This window comes from Tiliqua scincoides, chromosome 3 (assembly GCF_035046505.1).
Source record: "Tiliqua scincoides isolate rTilSci1 chromosome 3, rTilSci1.hap2, whole genome shotgun sequence".
NCBI lineage: Eukaryota > Metazoa > Chordata > Lepidosauria > Squamata > Scincidae > Tiliqua > Tiliqua scincoides.
Genome location: NC_089823.1, coordinates 194,645,480 through 194,659,976, shown reverse-complemented (window position 1 = coordinate 194,659,976; position 14,497 = coordinate 194,645,480). Strand labels below are relative to the sequence as shown.

The following is a 14,497-nucleotide window of genomic DNA, read 5'->3' as shown; positions in this document are numbered from 1 at the left end:
TGTTCAAGTCAGTTTGTTTCATGCAATTAGTTTGATGGGATAGGGCCATTTAATTCTTCATTCTCAGCATGCAAGAAAGTGTCTGGCACGTAAATACAAACAAACCCTTACTGCAGCGGTTTTCAAACTCTCAGGGAGTTTGAAAACTGCTCTAAGTTCTTGCAGGAGCGGGGGGAGGCAGTGATGTGATCCCCAGGATTGTGTTGCTCAGGGGGCTTCAGGGGCTTGTCTGTACTTACCAGAGCCTCCTGCAGCGGTCCAGGGGTGCGAGGAACCCTGCACAACCTTCCGCAGGGCTCCCCAAAGCTTTGAAAGCAAAAGCAGTGCGATTGCGCCCCACCTCTGCTAAACCGGAAGTGGAGTGCAATCGTTCCACTTACACTTCTGAAGCTTTGGGGAGCCCTGCAGAAGGTTGCGCAGGGCTCCCTGTAGCCCCCTGAGCAACGTGAAACTTGGAATCACATTCGCTGCTTCTTCCCTGCCTCCTCACTGCCCCCACCCCTTAAGAGGAAAGAGGCCTGGGCCCTCAGGCTGGGGCATCGCGACGCCCCAGTTTGAAAAGCCCTGCCTTACTGGATCTTCATGTGCTTCTTATGAAACTCTGTAAAGTGGGGATGGTCATTCTTTCCTGCACTCCTGTTGTCCAAAAAGTGTCCAGGAAGAGGTGTCTTACCCAAGATGATGAAAAGTACTGTATGTACCTTTTTGTCAATAGGAATTCAAGATTCCATATATGTACTTAATCCTCTACAACCCCCCCCCCCAACCGGAATTAAGATACCTACTTATGTAAAGCTGAGAGAGGAGGCAAAGAGTGGGCATTTGGGTGGGGGGAAATACAGGTCCCTCTTGCAACTAACAAAAGCAGACTCTCAGCCTGAAGCTTGCACATTTGTGGTCCAGGCTAGTCAGAATGAAGAGTAAAATAGAAGTCTGAGAACGCAGAGCAAATCCATAGCTCCAAAATTAAAGATGGGCTGTGTTGTGATCTTCCCCATTTGTTTGTGACTCCCCCCCTCGTTTGTTTTAGCCACTCTACAGCCAGAGATGGATTCCTTATTTGCTTACTTTTAATGACACTAAATGCATTTCAGCAACAAATGAAGTGCATAAATATATATTCCTTATTATAGTACAATAAATAGCTTTTCATAAAATACTTCATAGCATACATTAATACATGCTTGTAGGTAAGGATATGTTACAGAAGCGTAACAATGTGGAAGTTAATGCTGATCGTGCTACAGGGCAGGGCACCACTTTGCTCTTATCAAGCTTGGTGGCATTTCCAGGGAGAGGAGGGTGGATGCACTGCATACTGAGAATTTTCCCCATTTCCAAAGTACGGAACTCTGAAACCGAACATATTCTGCAGATGCCTATGCCTTCTGATCAGCCTTAGGAGTTGCTTTTGGCTTTAAGAAGAATTAACTTTCTCCCTCTTATCTGTCTCTGATTCTTCAGAGAACATTGAAGGAGTGTGGGGAAGGGTTGCTTGTTAAAATTTTCCTTTGCAGTAAAAAACAAACAAACTCCTTGCATGTAGTAAGCTAGCCTAGAAGGCATGTTATCTTTCTATATGCAAGAGTTGTTCACATGAACATTAAATGCAAATCCCTCCCATTGGCAATCAGTAGTGGTTCTGTTTCTGAATGACTGTATCATATAACTCTTTTTAAAATTAACATCATATGGGAAATTGCCTCTACTCATCCCTGGGGTAGAGGCCCAAGAAACAAATCATATTGCAGTAGAGTTTGTTGCTAGTCCCTGGGAAAATTTATGTTGTATCAAATGTTCTTTGGTGTACTGAGAAAGTTCTTTATTTTTTTTTAACTGGCTTGTAGATAGTGATTATGTACTGTAGAGCAGCTGGGAAGACCTGTTACACAAGTGTCTTCCTAGGCTCAAATAGATAAGTAGCTTCCCCCCTTTCTGAAAGTTTAAAAAAACCCAAGAACAGTTCAAAGGCCTGTCTACGTGCCCAGCTTGCTGTTGTAAAAGAGGGTGGTGTTGGGCTGTGTTAAAATTCTTGGATATCACTCTGCAGGTCTGGCAGCCACAAGGAAAATAAGGACAAGTACTAAGAAACTGAGCACCATGCTCTTTCTCTGTCACGTCACCAGTGGAGACCTGAGCACATAATTGTATAAACTTGCTCTGCTACAGAAACGCTTAGATGGGTGCTGCATTAATGGCCCAAATTATGTACTATTTCTCATTTCCCCACTCAGTTCCACCAGGAAAGGGAGGTCTGATACTTTTCAGCCAACACAGATCCTTTGACTAGGTGAGGGCTTAAACTGCCTAACAGTCCAATCCTATGCATGTCTACTCAGAAATGAGTCCCATTCTAGTCAATAAGGCTTACTCCCAGATAAGTATGCATAGAATTTCAGCCTAAGACCTTAATCAAAGCTGATCAAAATTTGCTAGCCACTGTGTGACAAATTGCATCATCATGGATAGGTTAACCCATTTTTTTGCCCAGCCCTCAGGTATACACTTTTGGTCCCTGTTGCATATATGCAACGTTGGGCAGAAATGGCACCATCCAGCACAAAGCAATGACAGCATTCCATGGCAGTTGGGAGAATTGCCAGACATATGGTAGACCTGAAGCTATCTTTTACTGTCAGATCACTACCCTCTACTGTGAGAAGCAGTCTGGCCTTTCAGGCTCTTTGACTGGGAGGGCTTCTGTCCTTTATCTTGAGATGCCTGGGACTAGATCTGGGTCCTTCTACATGCAAAGCATATCCTCTTTTGTCAAAATTCTTGTGCAGGAAGGGAAAGTGAACAAATACATCAGTAAAAAAGTCTCCTCACCATTTGATCCTTTATGCCTTCCTGTGATGAGTAGTGAACACTGAATAAACTAATTTTGAGCACCATCACTAAAAATCAACTATGAAATACATGCATATCAGGTGACAGTCTAAGATCAGGGCATTTTTGTCTCTTCACTACTTTCTTGTTCCAGTTTACTATGCTGTGCCAGCATTCCTTCCTTCACCTTAGAAAGCTTAGCCATTGAACAGCAACAGGTGGTTTGCTTGCCTTTGTACAAATAGGAATTGGGCTGCTTTCTGGCGTTGCCAGCTCTACACACTTGATTGAAGGGGTTAAAGTTAGCAAGTTAAGCTGATAAAAAGCAAGGTTTCCACTTAGTGGCAGGCAGCTGTGGGGTCATTCAGATGCCCAAGAGGATAGCACTAAAGTCTGATCCACTTCTGATGATGAGGGAAGAGCCAGTTCCATTGTCTACAAAAACAGAAGCATACTGGCCAGCCTGCAACAGAGAAGCTAAAGGTTTACTCAAGCAGTCAAGCAAGATCAGTTCTATGCTGCAATAAACTACTGTACTACCCTGGGATGATTATGTCTGTACCATTCCTTAAAATGCTGTATGTGCCTAGTAGATCATTCATAATTTGTTTATCCCAGAGATGTAAGCTCTCTTTAGGCATGTTAATGAACATGGTGGGACAGAGATGGGAGCATATTGGTCAGCTGTGACCCTGATGCCAACGTCCTCTGGCCATATTCTCGCATTGAGTGTTCGGCTGAGATTCTAGAATGCTGCTGCAAATAAGCAGTGAATGCAAAGAAAGCAGGGGTATGGTGGAATGGTACACCAGTGTGTAATCCTCCATGGGTTCAGAATGACCACCTGAATAGGGCTCTACAGTTGCCTGAATAAAGAAGCAGTTGTCCTTGGAATCAATTGCTTTTGCCTGCTAGATTCAGTAGGGAGAAAATAATTTGCAGATTTGTCATCCAAGACAGGGTTGAGGCCAGTTGTGACTTAGCCTGGGGCAAGCTACAGCAGCCCCAATGGGATTAAAGAAGTGGCACAGATCTGAGCTGCCCCGGGCTGCCTGGGCATGTGGATAGGATCCAGTATAAGTGCTGAATCCTGGCCCTGTCCCCTCACATGCCCTGAAACGCCTCCCTCCTGCCCTCCCCATGCTCCCCGCGGCAGCCTAGCTTGGCCAGCATGGTCTCACCTTTTGTGCCAGCCCAATGGGGCCTGGGCCAGCCTCCCTCCTCTCCAGGTAGCATGAAAGTGCTTTTCAGCACTTTCGCAACATGGGTGGTTCCTTGCACTGGCCCATCAGCTCTTCAGGAATGCACCTTAATCTCGGTTCACATATTACAAAACTGGCTTTGTACGGACCCAAATGGGACATTCTCCTTAGATTCCCTCTGCTACCTTCAAGCTTTGATGTTCTTGGCTTCCCATTATGGCTTTTGGCCATTGAAGCTGTTGTCTTTGTACATACATTAGTTTGCAGATACTCACCAGCAGGAAGAGAATTCCACTGATTGAAGTAGTGAAATGTTCATTGCTTCCATCCCAGCCGCTCAGTGTTTCCAGAGATCTGAAAGCAACAGAAGACAGTATCTTCATCAGCATTACGGGACTAAACAAGAACAGGCTATTTCCTTTTCTAAAATATGAAAATACTACATGCACCATTGTTCCTAAAATCTAACCAGCCTTTATCACCTGTTGCTATTTTCCTTTTGCTCAGTTTTATTATGTGAGTGAATACAGGTGAAGGGAACTGGCTAGACTGAATCAAGACAGCCAAAGGGAGGAATGGCATAAAAGGTTTCGTCTGTATGGATGAGGCTACCATAGCATAGTGACTGGGTTGCTACAGCATTCTTAGAGCTTGTGCACTGTGCATTGTTTAGCAGATGATGGCTTTAACATGATATCAATTGGAGCCCAATCCTAAGAGCTTGAGCATACTGCTGGCACAGGGCATCACAAACATACCATAAAGCACATTTGTGGCACCTGGGGAGGAGGGAGCCCTGGCACTCCAGTCAATGCTGAGCCTCAGCACTAGCAGTACTTCTGTGATGAGCCTCGAGGGGTAAGTAGCACAGCCAGGGGGTAGTGCAGCTTTTCAGGTTGAAGGGAGGACAGAACTGGGGAAGGAACCTGTGGAGGCATCCGGATCCTATGCCCTGTGTCGGGCTACAAAGCCTGACCCCTGGGACTTCTTAAGTCTGCACCAGCACAATAGCTGGCACAGACTTAAGTAGCCCCATTGTAGGGCCTGGGGCTTTCATTAGGTGAAGGGGATGAAATTCCCATTCCCCCGTGGAGACCTCTGGCAGCCTCCCAGGCACCGCTGGATACAGTAGTAGCCATTTAGGCGCCACTGTAACCAGCAGCACCAGGGAGGATAGAATTGGGCTGCCCATGTCTGTGCCAGTTGTCTTCTCAGAATCTGATATGCAACAGACATGCGTAGTGTTCAACCTCAAAAGACAAGACAAAGGAGATAACTGAAGCACAGCAAATAATGGCAAAGCTATAAGGGTGCCCTATAGACCTCTGGCACATCTTACCCCAGAAAGTCTTCAAGATAACCTCTGAATGACAGCAGAGGCAGTTGTCGTTGACATTTATTCTGAATGGAGTGAATGAGAAACCAACATTGCACTGTGTTCTTTACATTCCTCCAGGTATCCAGGCATGTCTGTTTCAAGAAGGTATTACTCTATTGTGAAGGTCATTTGCACAGCTTGAAGTGAAGAGGGGAAGAGCTCTTAAAACATTTTCCCTAAATGTGCCACTGAGTGGTCTCAGCATACTCAAACCAGCATGTTTGAAAAAAGGAATATGAAAGACAGTATCATTCTCAATGTTGGAGCCTACAGCAATTCTCACGTGGGCGTCTTCAGAAAACATTTCCTAATGTGAAGATGCTCCAGAGAATTGCACTGCTTTGGCAGATAAAAGGCTTGCAGAGAGAACCTGTGTGGAACAGCTGCAGAATAAACTCCTAGTGAGCTGCTCTCATAAGGGACCTTAATAGAGGAATAGGTCCTTAGGCTGATGTGCTGCCAGGCATGTTATCTGAGATTGCAAGAAGGAACAATGGGATGTGGAAGGCAGTTGTGGGTCAGAGGTGTTCATACTTTCACAACAGGGTCTGAAGAGTAGGAGAGTGCACCTGCTCAACTAGTGAGCTTCCAAGGGAATCTTTGGACAAGTCACTTAACCTCAGAGAGTTGCTTGGAAGGTTAAAATGTTCAGCATCCCACCTTCTGTTCCTTGAGATAGGTGATATCTTTATTGTGCTAGAGTACTTCTGCCATACATACTCACATGTTCTGGTGGCAGAGTGACTCAATGCAGATTAGCAAGCGAAGGCGATCCCGGGTCCGTGTTGGATTTTTCTTTGGATGATCCCCTGGAACTGCAACACACAGGAACTAATCATGCCAGGAACACACAGGGGGCTCCTGGAAGGAAACTCTTATCCACAGCAGCTGAACACTACTTTTACTGCTTTAGGGCCCAATCCTATCCAACTTTCCAGCATCGGTGCAGCTGCAAGGAGGCCTCTGACTGCCCTCGCCACTGCAGGATTTAGCATATGCCCATTGGCATGCCTGGAAAATTGGATAGGATTGGGACCTTAATCAAGAAACGAGAAGCTGCCTTGTACTGAACCAGCCCATCAATTGATCTCACTCAATATTGTTAAGATAGAGCATGTCTTTTGCATGCAGGTTCCATCTCTGGGTTATGGCACTCCCAGAAATGAATTTCTTTAGTGCCTAAAAGCCACATCCAAACTTCATAACTCAGCAGTGCTGCACTCTGCACTAAAATAACCTTTTGGGCCTTCTGGCCATTTGATCTCTGCTAAGTATTTTCAAGGGTAACAAAGTTCCATTTGAACAAGTTGACAGGAGAATTTGATCACTAGCAAGGCATTTGTTAGTCAAGCAGCCCCTCTTTTTGTGACACTATGAAGGATGTTAATGGAATTTTCCTCTGCTGAATTTCTCCCCATACCTTGGAGTTCTGTCCAAGGTCAGAAATCAGAAATTTTCACAAGAGTGGAGTGAAATTTATACCAGAATTCACCATTCTAGATTTGTATTTCCAGAATGTGTGCAGTCAAGCAGGTGTTTTACTTTTTAAACACTTTTCTATTTTGGAGCCCAGTTGCATTCCTCTAAATGGGGGGGGGGGGAGGAGGAATCTGGCCTAGTGTGGTAAGCCTTGGAAAGCACTGCTGGTTTAACTTTAAATCACCTGACAGCCTCAGACCTCTGAGTATCTATTGAAGAACCCAGCTTAGAGCACTTACCTATCTGCAGTGTGGCAGTGAAGATGTAGTAGCCACTGACAGGTGCAACATATTGTCCACTGGTAAGGTTTAACCCAATGCCGCGATGGAACATTTCCCATTTTTTTGGCTAAGAATAAAGAGAATAAAGGAGAGTGAATACTTAAGACAATCCTTCCACCTTTCCCTACGGTGCTTGAGGCTAGAGGTCTGAACTAGGCCCCTTTAGGGAACATGATCCAGATACTCAGGGGTATCATGGACCAAAAGAGAGTTACTTAATGGGACACACTGATAAAGAACAAACTATGGCAAGCTTAACAATGGGGAAGTGGTTTGTTGATTCAGCTCAGCATTCATAAGGTTGGTTGTCTCCCTTTAGAGACATTGAGATAAAGGCCATCTTCCCCATGGTAGGTTTGTAGGCATTGGCTATTGTGAGAAAAATGATGTGGCACCAGCTGGAGATTATTTCCTTTCCCTTCTCTACTCACTATGTAATAGAGCTGAAGTTCTTGAAGTGATCGTCGTTCAATGGAAATGTTCTTCCGCGTCCGGCAGTGGAAAGCTGCTGCTACTTGCACTTGCTCTTTGCTTTCTAGCAGTGGACCAGTAATCTGGGCCAAGAAGTTCTCTTCTTCACTGTCCCCATCCTCCTCCTGCTCCTCCTCCTCCTGGCAGTTGTCGCAGGTTTTGAAATTAATTCTTTCCTGCTTCCTGATTATTCCTGAGCAACCAGAACACAGAGTCATGTGACCATAAACATGCTGTATCTGGAAGCTAAGGTCCAAACAATAGTAAAGCCAGTTCACACAAGATGACTGCCAGGTCTGTTACCAATTATTTTGCCAAGTTGGAATGGTAAAATTGGTAGGGTTCCTGGAGGTCATCTAGAACATTACAGTGGCCCACTGGCTGCCTCGTAGCACACAAGACTCCGGCATCCTGTTGCTATTCCCTTGTATTTGGCATTCTGAGGTAGCTGACTTCCTGTGGTGTACCTGAGGGGGGACAAGGAGGACAAATGTGCCAGATTTGAAGGGTTGGCATGGCCCCCCCCCACAGTACACCCCCCATGGTACCCCCTGTGCACTGATCTGAGGTCCACACCTGAGGACCTTTCCCCCAGAGATATTCTGAGGGCTGGGGAAGCCTTGTGCAGCCTTCCGGACCCTCCAATAGCCTTGTAAAGTTCTCCGAGGGCTAAAAAAACATCACTTCTGGTTTCATGAAGGAAACTGGAAGTGACATTTTTATGCCCTTAGAAGGCACTCTGAGGGTCGGGGAAGTTCTCTGCCCCTACTGCAGATCATTGACCACTGCCTGCTGTTAATGGGAAGTCTGAGCACAATGATACCATGGCACATGCTGTATTTTAGACATTGTTAGGAGTTTATGGGTCAGTGACATCCTCATAACTTCTAATTTGGGCTTCAGTGTTCCTATGTGTTGATACTATGACCTTCTGAAATTATAATGAAATATCACTATAGAACAAGCAGACATAGGACAGCCCAAGCTTGGTAGCTTGAATTCCACAATGGAAGACAACAGTTCTGTTGGGATTTTTCTACCCTATATCCTTTTTTTGTTGAGAACGTTCTAACTCTCACATTGCATGCTCCACTTTGCCCACTATCCCAGGCTAATTGCAAGTTCATTGGGTGGGATTTAGAGAAAACCAAAATCATGAGACATATGGATGGCAAAGAAAAAAAGGATCATAAATTTCATCCTCTGTTTTAAGAATATCTGTATCATGATGGTAGAAGTCCAAAACTAGAGCCTCGGAGAAGGCACATGAAGATAACAATATCAATTTTATTACCTATTATTAAAGGCCTGATTCCATTAGGGTTCACCAACTGCAAGGGCTCATTGTGTCAACTCCATGATGTATCTCCTCCCAATACCATAATATACTGAATAAATTACAGTATCATACACCCAGCCTAAATGCAGTGGCATCACTAGGGTTTGTGTAACCCCCATTAACGTAATTTATTTACAGGTCACCCAACAAATCAATAACCAACAAAGAAGCGGTGGCCAACTTGATGACTCACACAACTGAATAAGTTCTCTAGTATTAGCTTTACATGGAATTAAGAGCTGACTCATAGTAACACCATATTGGTTCTCTGTTGTGTTATAGTAACACCTCATTAGCTTGGAACAATCAGTCTCATTGGTCAGTTTTGAGTTTAAAAAATCCACTTTTTGTTACATAAGGCAGCTGTCTTCTTTTTCTGGTTAATTGGCCATAACTGTTAATAGAATATAGATAATTCAATACAGTTCGCTTCATTACACTCTGCATGAAATTACCTTTCCAACGATGTAACACACTATGATTGCCACAGATTGTGAAACAGGATGTGGTGATGGCATCCTGCCAGAATGCCTTTAAAAGGGGGTTGGACAAATTTCTGGAGGAGAAGTCCGTCACTGGTTACAAGCTGTGATGGGTATGTGCAACCTCCTGACTTTAGAAGTAGGCTACCTCAGAATACCTGATGCAAGGGTTGGCACCATGATGCAGGTCTCTTGTTGTATTGTGTGCTCCCTGGGACATTTGGTGGGCCACTGTGAGATACAGGAGGCTGGACTAGATGGGCTTTTAGCCGGACTGTTCTTATGTTCTTATGATATTCATATTTATAAAAGTACAAATTGTCCAAAAGGTTTTCAAAATTTTGGCCACTAGTGGTGTTAGCCTGCTGGGGGTGTCGTCTGATGCGGTCAGTAACTCCCCCCCCAGTGACACCACTTCCTGATTCATTGTTCTATATGTATGGGCTTCTACCAACTATTGTATGGTTGCTTGGTAAGCTGTGCTTTTCCATTTCATACCTTTAAGCAGCAGTTGGAATTCCCTTAGCAGTTCCTCCCGAGTGATTATGGCTCCAGGGGGTCCTGGAGGACCAGCAGGCCCTGGTGGTCCTGGAATGCCCAACTGGAACCCAAAAACATGACAGTATTTTAGTTCAGATATCAGATCTTTTATCTGATTGTTGCAATTAATGCTCATGTTTTGGGGCTGCTTCCAGCTATCTGCCAGGAGTTTGCTACTCATTTAATTCACCAGCTGGCCAAGGGTCCAGAAATCCCTACAGCACAGGAAGGGAAAAGAATATGACTTTTTCAGCTTGCAAAAGTGCCTTCTATATATGATTACAGCAATTAGAAGCCACATTAAAGGGGCTAACCACACATCATATGCAAATGAATAACTGTGCCTCAACATCATTTTTTAACCCATTCCTGCCCAGCACAGATGTACACATTTGATCCATATTGCGTTTATACAACATTGGGCAGAAATAGCTTAATGAAAAGCAGCTGGATGGTTGGAGGCATTTTGCCAATGGGTAAGGCTTGCATTGCTTACCTTGGACTTTTGAGGTTTGCTTTTGCATCTTCTTCTGCTGTTCACCCCTTTATCTGATTGCTTTGAAAAGAGCATCCAGGTGTCCCAGGGGGAAAGATTGCGGATCTTTCCTGTGGTTGTTTCCTTTATGCAATGAGAAGAATGTAAGAGAAATGACACAGGTATCAACAGGTCAATAATACCTGTTCAGAGACAAGTTGGAAACAAAAGAAAAAGTCTTCCACAAACTGCTCTTTGCAGTCTCCTTTTGCTGACCATCTTCATGAGGTCCAGTGAATTCAGATGGACAGCAGTTCAGTTGCATGTAAAATATTTCATTCAGCCTACAGTCTTCTATCACTCTTCCATGTGCCATTAACCAGAACAGTTCAACAACTGCATGTCAAAGAAAGGATGTATTGGGCTGCTGTTTTCTCTCCTCTCCCACAGGTAGGTGCTCTGGGAGACTTCCTGTTCCTTGAGTAACAAAGGCTGGAAAAGCCTCCAAGCTCACAGTTTTGTACATTCTTTAACAGCAAGTGTGCCTTGCCAGATGTTTTTTTTTATGTGGGCAGATTCCAAAAGATGCCCTTTTTAGTCTTTGCAAATGTCCCTGCCTAATGGATTTCATCAGTTCCCTGCAAAATAGCAGGAACAGTTGAAAGAAGGCCAGTGAGCTTCTAGGTAATTTTTTTGAACATTGCATACATCTATCATTCTTGACTATGATTTCCACATTGTAGAGTTAACAGAGAGTGACCATAGCACTTATACAAATACCACTATGCACACAGAAGCCAGCTATCCTATGATTTTCCACACAAGTCAGTGTGGCCACTTTGGTTGTTTCTCCCATATTTTTAGGGTACAACTCTACTCCATAGCTGCCATTAGTGTCTTTTAAAGGTTTGGTGCCAATTACTGGATTGAACAGTAAGTAGTTTTCTTGTGTTACTAAGATCTGGTATATTTCAGATTCTTCAACTTTCTTCCACAGCTGGTCTATCATAACTGCTAAAAATAAAGACAGGTCAAGCTGGAATATCTCCATGTTACATAGGAAAAGGAAACTGTACTGGCTCTTTTAAGGGACAGATTTAATACTGGGGAAGTGGTCTCATTATCTAAAATAGTGTTGAGCTATTCAATATCAGATGCAAAGGCGGTTTTGATGGAAACAACAAAACCAATTTCTGCTCAAGCCTATACACACACAAGATTCCCTTTGTGGTTTCAGCCATTCAAGGGTGAGTAGTACCCTGCTAATTGGGTAAGAGGCACTTTTTCAAGTGGGTGCTCCTTTTTTTTAGCAGGGGGAGAGTAACTGGCCCACCTCACCCCAGCAGTGTCTGTTCTAGTGGCTGTTTGCTGGTATTCCTTTGCATCTTTTTAGATTGTGAGCCCTTTAGGGACAGGGAGCCATTTAGCTATATGATTTTTCTCTGTAAACCGCTTTGTGAACTTTTAGTTGAAAAGCAGTATATAAATACTGTTAATAATAATTAATAATAATAATAGTAGGAGTTCAAAACAACTACTTCTCTCCACCTAAACAGAAAAAATTGTAGAGAGTGTTCTTTCTAAATGACAGGGGCCTCCATATTCCCTTATTCAGGGTTACTTAACCCATTTTTGCCCAGCCCACAGGTGTACACATTTGATCCCTGTTGCATATATACAACATTGGGCAGAAATGGCTTTAATCCACACTGAAGCAGCTGTTTAAATAGTACAAAGTAAAATGGATTATTGCTAAAAACGGACTCCATTAAGTTTAGTGGCGCATGCTTCCAAGTGCACATAAGGTTACGTAGGAATACAATATAGCTATTTGAAAAGGCAGGTTGAAAATACACTCACATGCAAATTGTGTAAGGAAGTGTTACACATTCTCCATACACAGTAAGGAATGTTACTCTACATAACATTCCAAAAATAAATCCTGTTCTCTCATTGGGCACCACTTTGTTTTCAATACTGTCTACCCCAGTTTTCATTCTGTAGGGCTGACCTGAACTGGCTAAATTTGAAAGGGAACCTTCATTATTAAGAGATTGATTGAAGCCCCAAGTGAGCTAGCTGAGAGTACCAGATGTGCTTACCAGGTCATTGGATGATGACAAGGGAAAGCTACCCATTCTTTGTCCTGTAGGAGAGTTATTCCATTGGGATTTCTTCCCCTGGCTCCTTCTGCTTCCATGGTTCTCATCTTCCATAGAGCCAGCACAAAATGCTACTGCAAGCAGCCCCATAGCCAATAATCGCAATGGACAGGGAGCCATCCTCTGACAAACAGTTACACTGTTAGGTTTCACAGAGACAAATACATAGAAGCATTGACAGAAAATTCACAAGAACAAGAATAATATTAGTGCCTAAGAGAATTGGGCAATGCACCTTCCAGGCAGCAGCAGCTGATATTCCTCAGGGAATTCCACAAAGGAAAACCACAGGACACAATATCCAATATATCTTCAGCAATTCCTGATTATTTTTTTTAAAGCAGTCCATTCAAAAAGAATTTCTTCTTAAAACAACACAAAAAACATTTTAAAAGAAAGCGGGGGCGGAAAGGAGGGCAAGAAAGAGAAATCCTTTACTGAGCTCACACCAGATCAGGTCAAGGTCCTGGTGCTTTCACAGGTCAGAAAATAAAATGTAATTCCTAATTGGAGGCAGGAAACTTAGGAAGGGATAGCAGGAATTTGAAATAAGTTCCTAGGGCTGTCTCTCCAACACAATTTAGAAAGCTTGATCAAAAATCTCTAAAGCCAAGGAGTGCTTATCCTTGGAAAGAAGAGCTACATCCAGATTATGTAAGGGTAATTTGCTCTCTCAGTCTAGGATCCTCTATTAGATCTTCAATAAAACACTGTGTCAAGACACAGAAGTCTTAGGGCTCCTCTATTGACAGCTTTGGCTTCCTGGAAGACACCTGACTTGCAGCTTTCCCTGTTTGGGGGCTGGTGGTATCTGAGAAAGCTTCTCTCTCAATGCACCCCTGTCATCCTTCTTCTGTCTGAATTTCTTTGCTGCCTTTCCTTCCTTTAATAAGCTTGAATTCCCCGCCTCATAGGAGTCACCTCCTTCACTCACTTGAGGGAGTGTAGAGAGCCATCTATTGGCATCAGCAGTAAAGTGCACCTTAAGTTCCCAGCCTACTTTGGTGTGTCAGAGCCTGTGAGAGAGAAATTGGTACACAAAGAGAGAGTTCTTAAGCATCACAGAGACCTATGTTTATACTGAAAACGGACTCTTAAACATCAGTGACCAGTGTGGTGCAGTAGGCTAAAGCAGTGGTTCTCAAACTTTTTGCACCAGGACCCACTTTTCAGAATGACGATCTGTCCAAGACCCACCAGACAGTGATGTCATTCACTCGGAAGTGATATCATGGCCAGAAGTGACATCATCAAGCATGAACTGCTTTTCTGAGAATGCAGCAAGCAATGAAATAGCCCATGGCAAGCACTCAAGTTGTGCCATTTTTTCTAGAAAGGTGGGCTATAAATAATAAAATAAATTAAAATGAATAATTGGAAATCATTAAAGTAAAACAAATAAGTAAGGGTAGATGAGATGGGGAAGCCAGCCCTGTTCCACCAAGTGAATTCTCTCTGTAACCTCCCTGCAAAAACCTCAGCCCCCCCTTCAAAAAAAAGTCAGTAAGATTTTGAGCCCTACCCATTTCCCAGTTCAATTTAAGTTCTTATATTTAAGTCACTTCAGTGTGATTTGGAACAAAGTCATTTTTAAAGCCAACATGATTTTTATTTGTGCTAGATTGAGATTCAAAGCTTCCTTCTAAACAGCATTAAAACCCCAGAGTGATGAGGAAAGGAAATGAGGCTTGGGAGGGGGAAGGGGTCTGGAAAAGACAACAACCCTTTCCAATAAAGCAGTGGTTCCCAAACTTTTAGCAATGGAACCCACTTTTTAAAATTATACACCACCAGAAGCAACCTAGTTTTCCAAGACTAAAAAAGAAGAAAAGTTACCAGCCCAAACCTCTTTTTACTGT

General features: G+C 43.5%; 1 protein-coding gene across 2 annotated transcripts; it reads right to left on the bottom strand.

The window, feature by feature from the left end:
- Nucleotides 1-1,048: 1,048 nt before the first annotated feature.
- On the bottom strand, nucleotides 1,049-13,481 carry ERFE (erythroferrone). 2 transcript variants are annotated; one of them, XM_066620846.1, is made up of 8 exons: nucleotides 12,579-13,481; nucleotides 10,498-10,620; nucleotides 9,960-10,062; nucleotides 7,601-7,833; nucleotides 7,128-7,236; nucleotides 6,134-6,224; nucleotides 4,307-4,385; nucleotides 1,049-3,292 (listed from the first exon to the last, which is right to left on the bottom strand). In XM_066620846.1, exons 1-8 carry the CDS (start codon nucleotides 12,756-12,758, stop codon nucleotides 3,194-3,196), a joined length of 1,017 nt encoding a protein of 338 aa, XP_066476943.1. In that variant the 5' UTR covers nucleotides 12,759-13,481; the 3' UTR covers nucleotides 1,049-3,193. The 2 variants fall into 2 exon arrangements, with proteins under 2 accessions (XP_066476943.1, XP_066476944.1); XM_066620847.1 differs by having other exon boundaries at nucleotides 1,049-3,264.
- Between the last annotated feature and the right edge of the window lie 1,016 nt (nucleotides 13,482-14,497).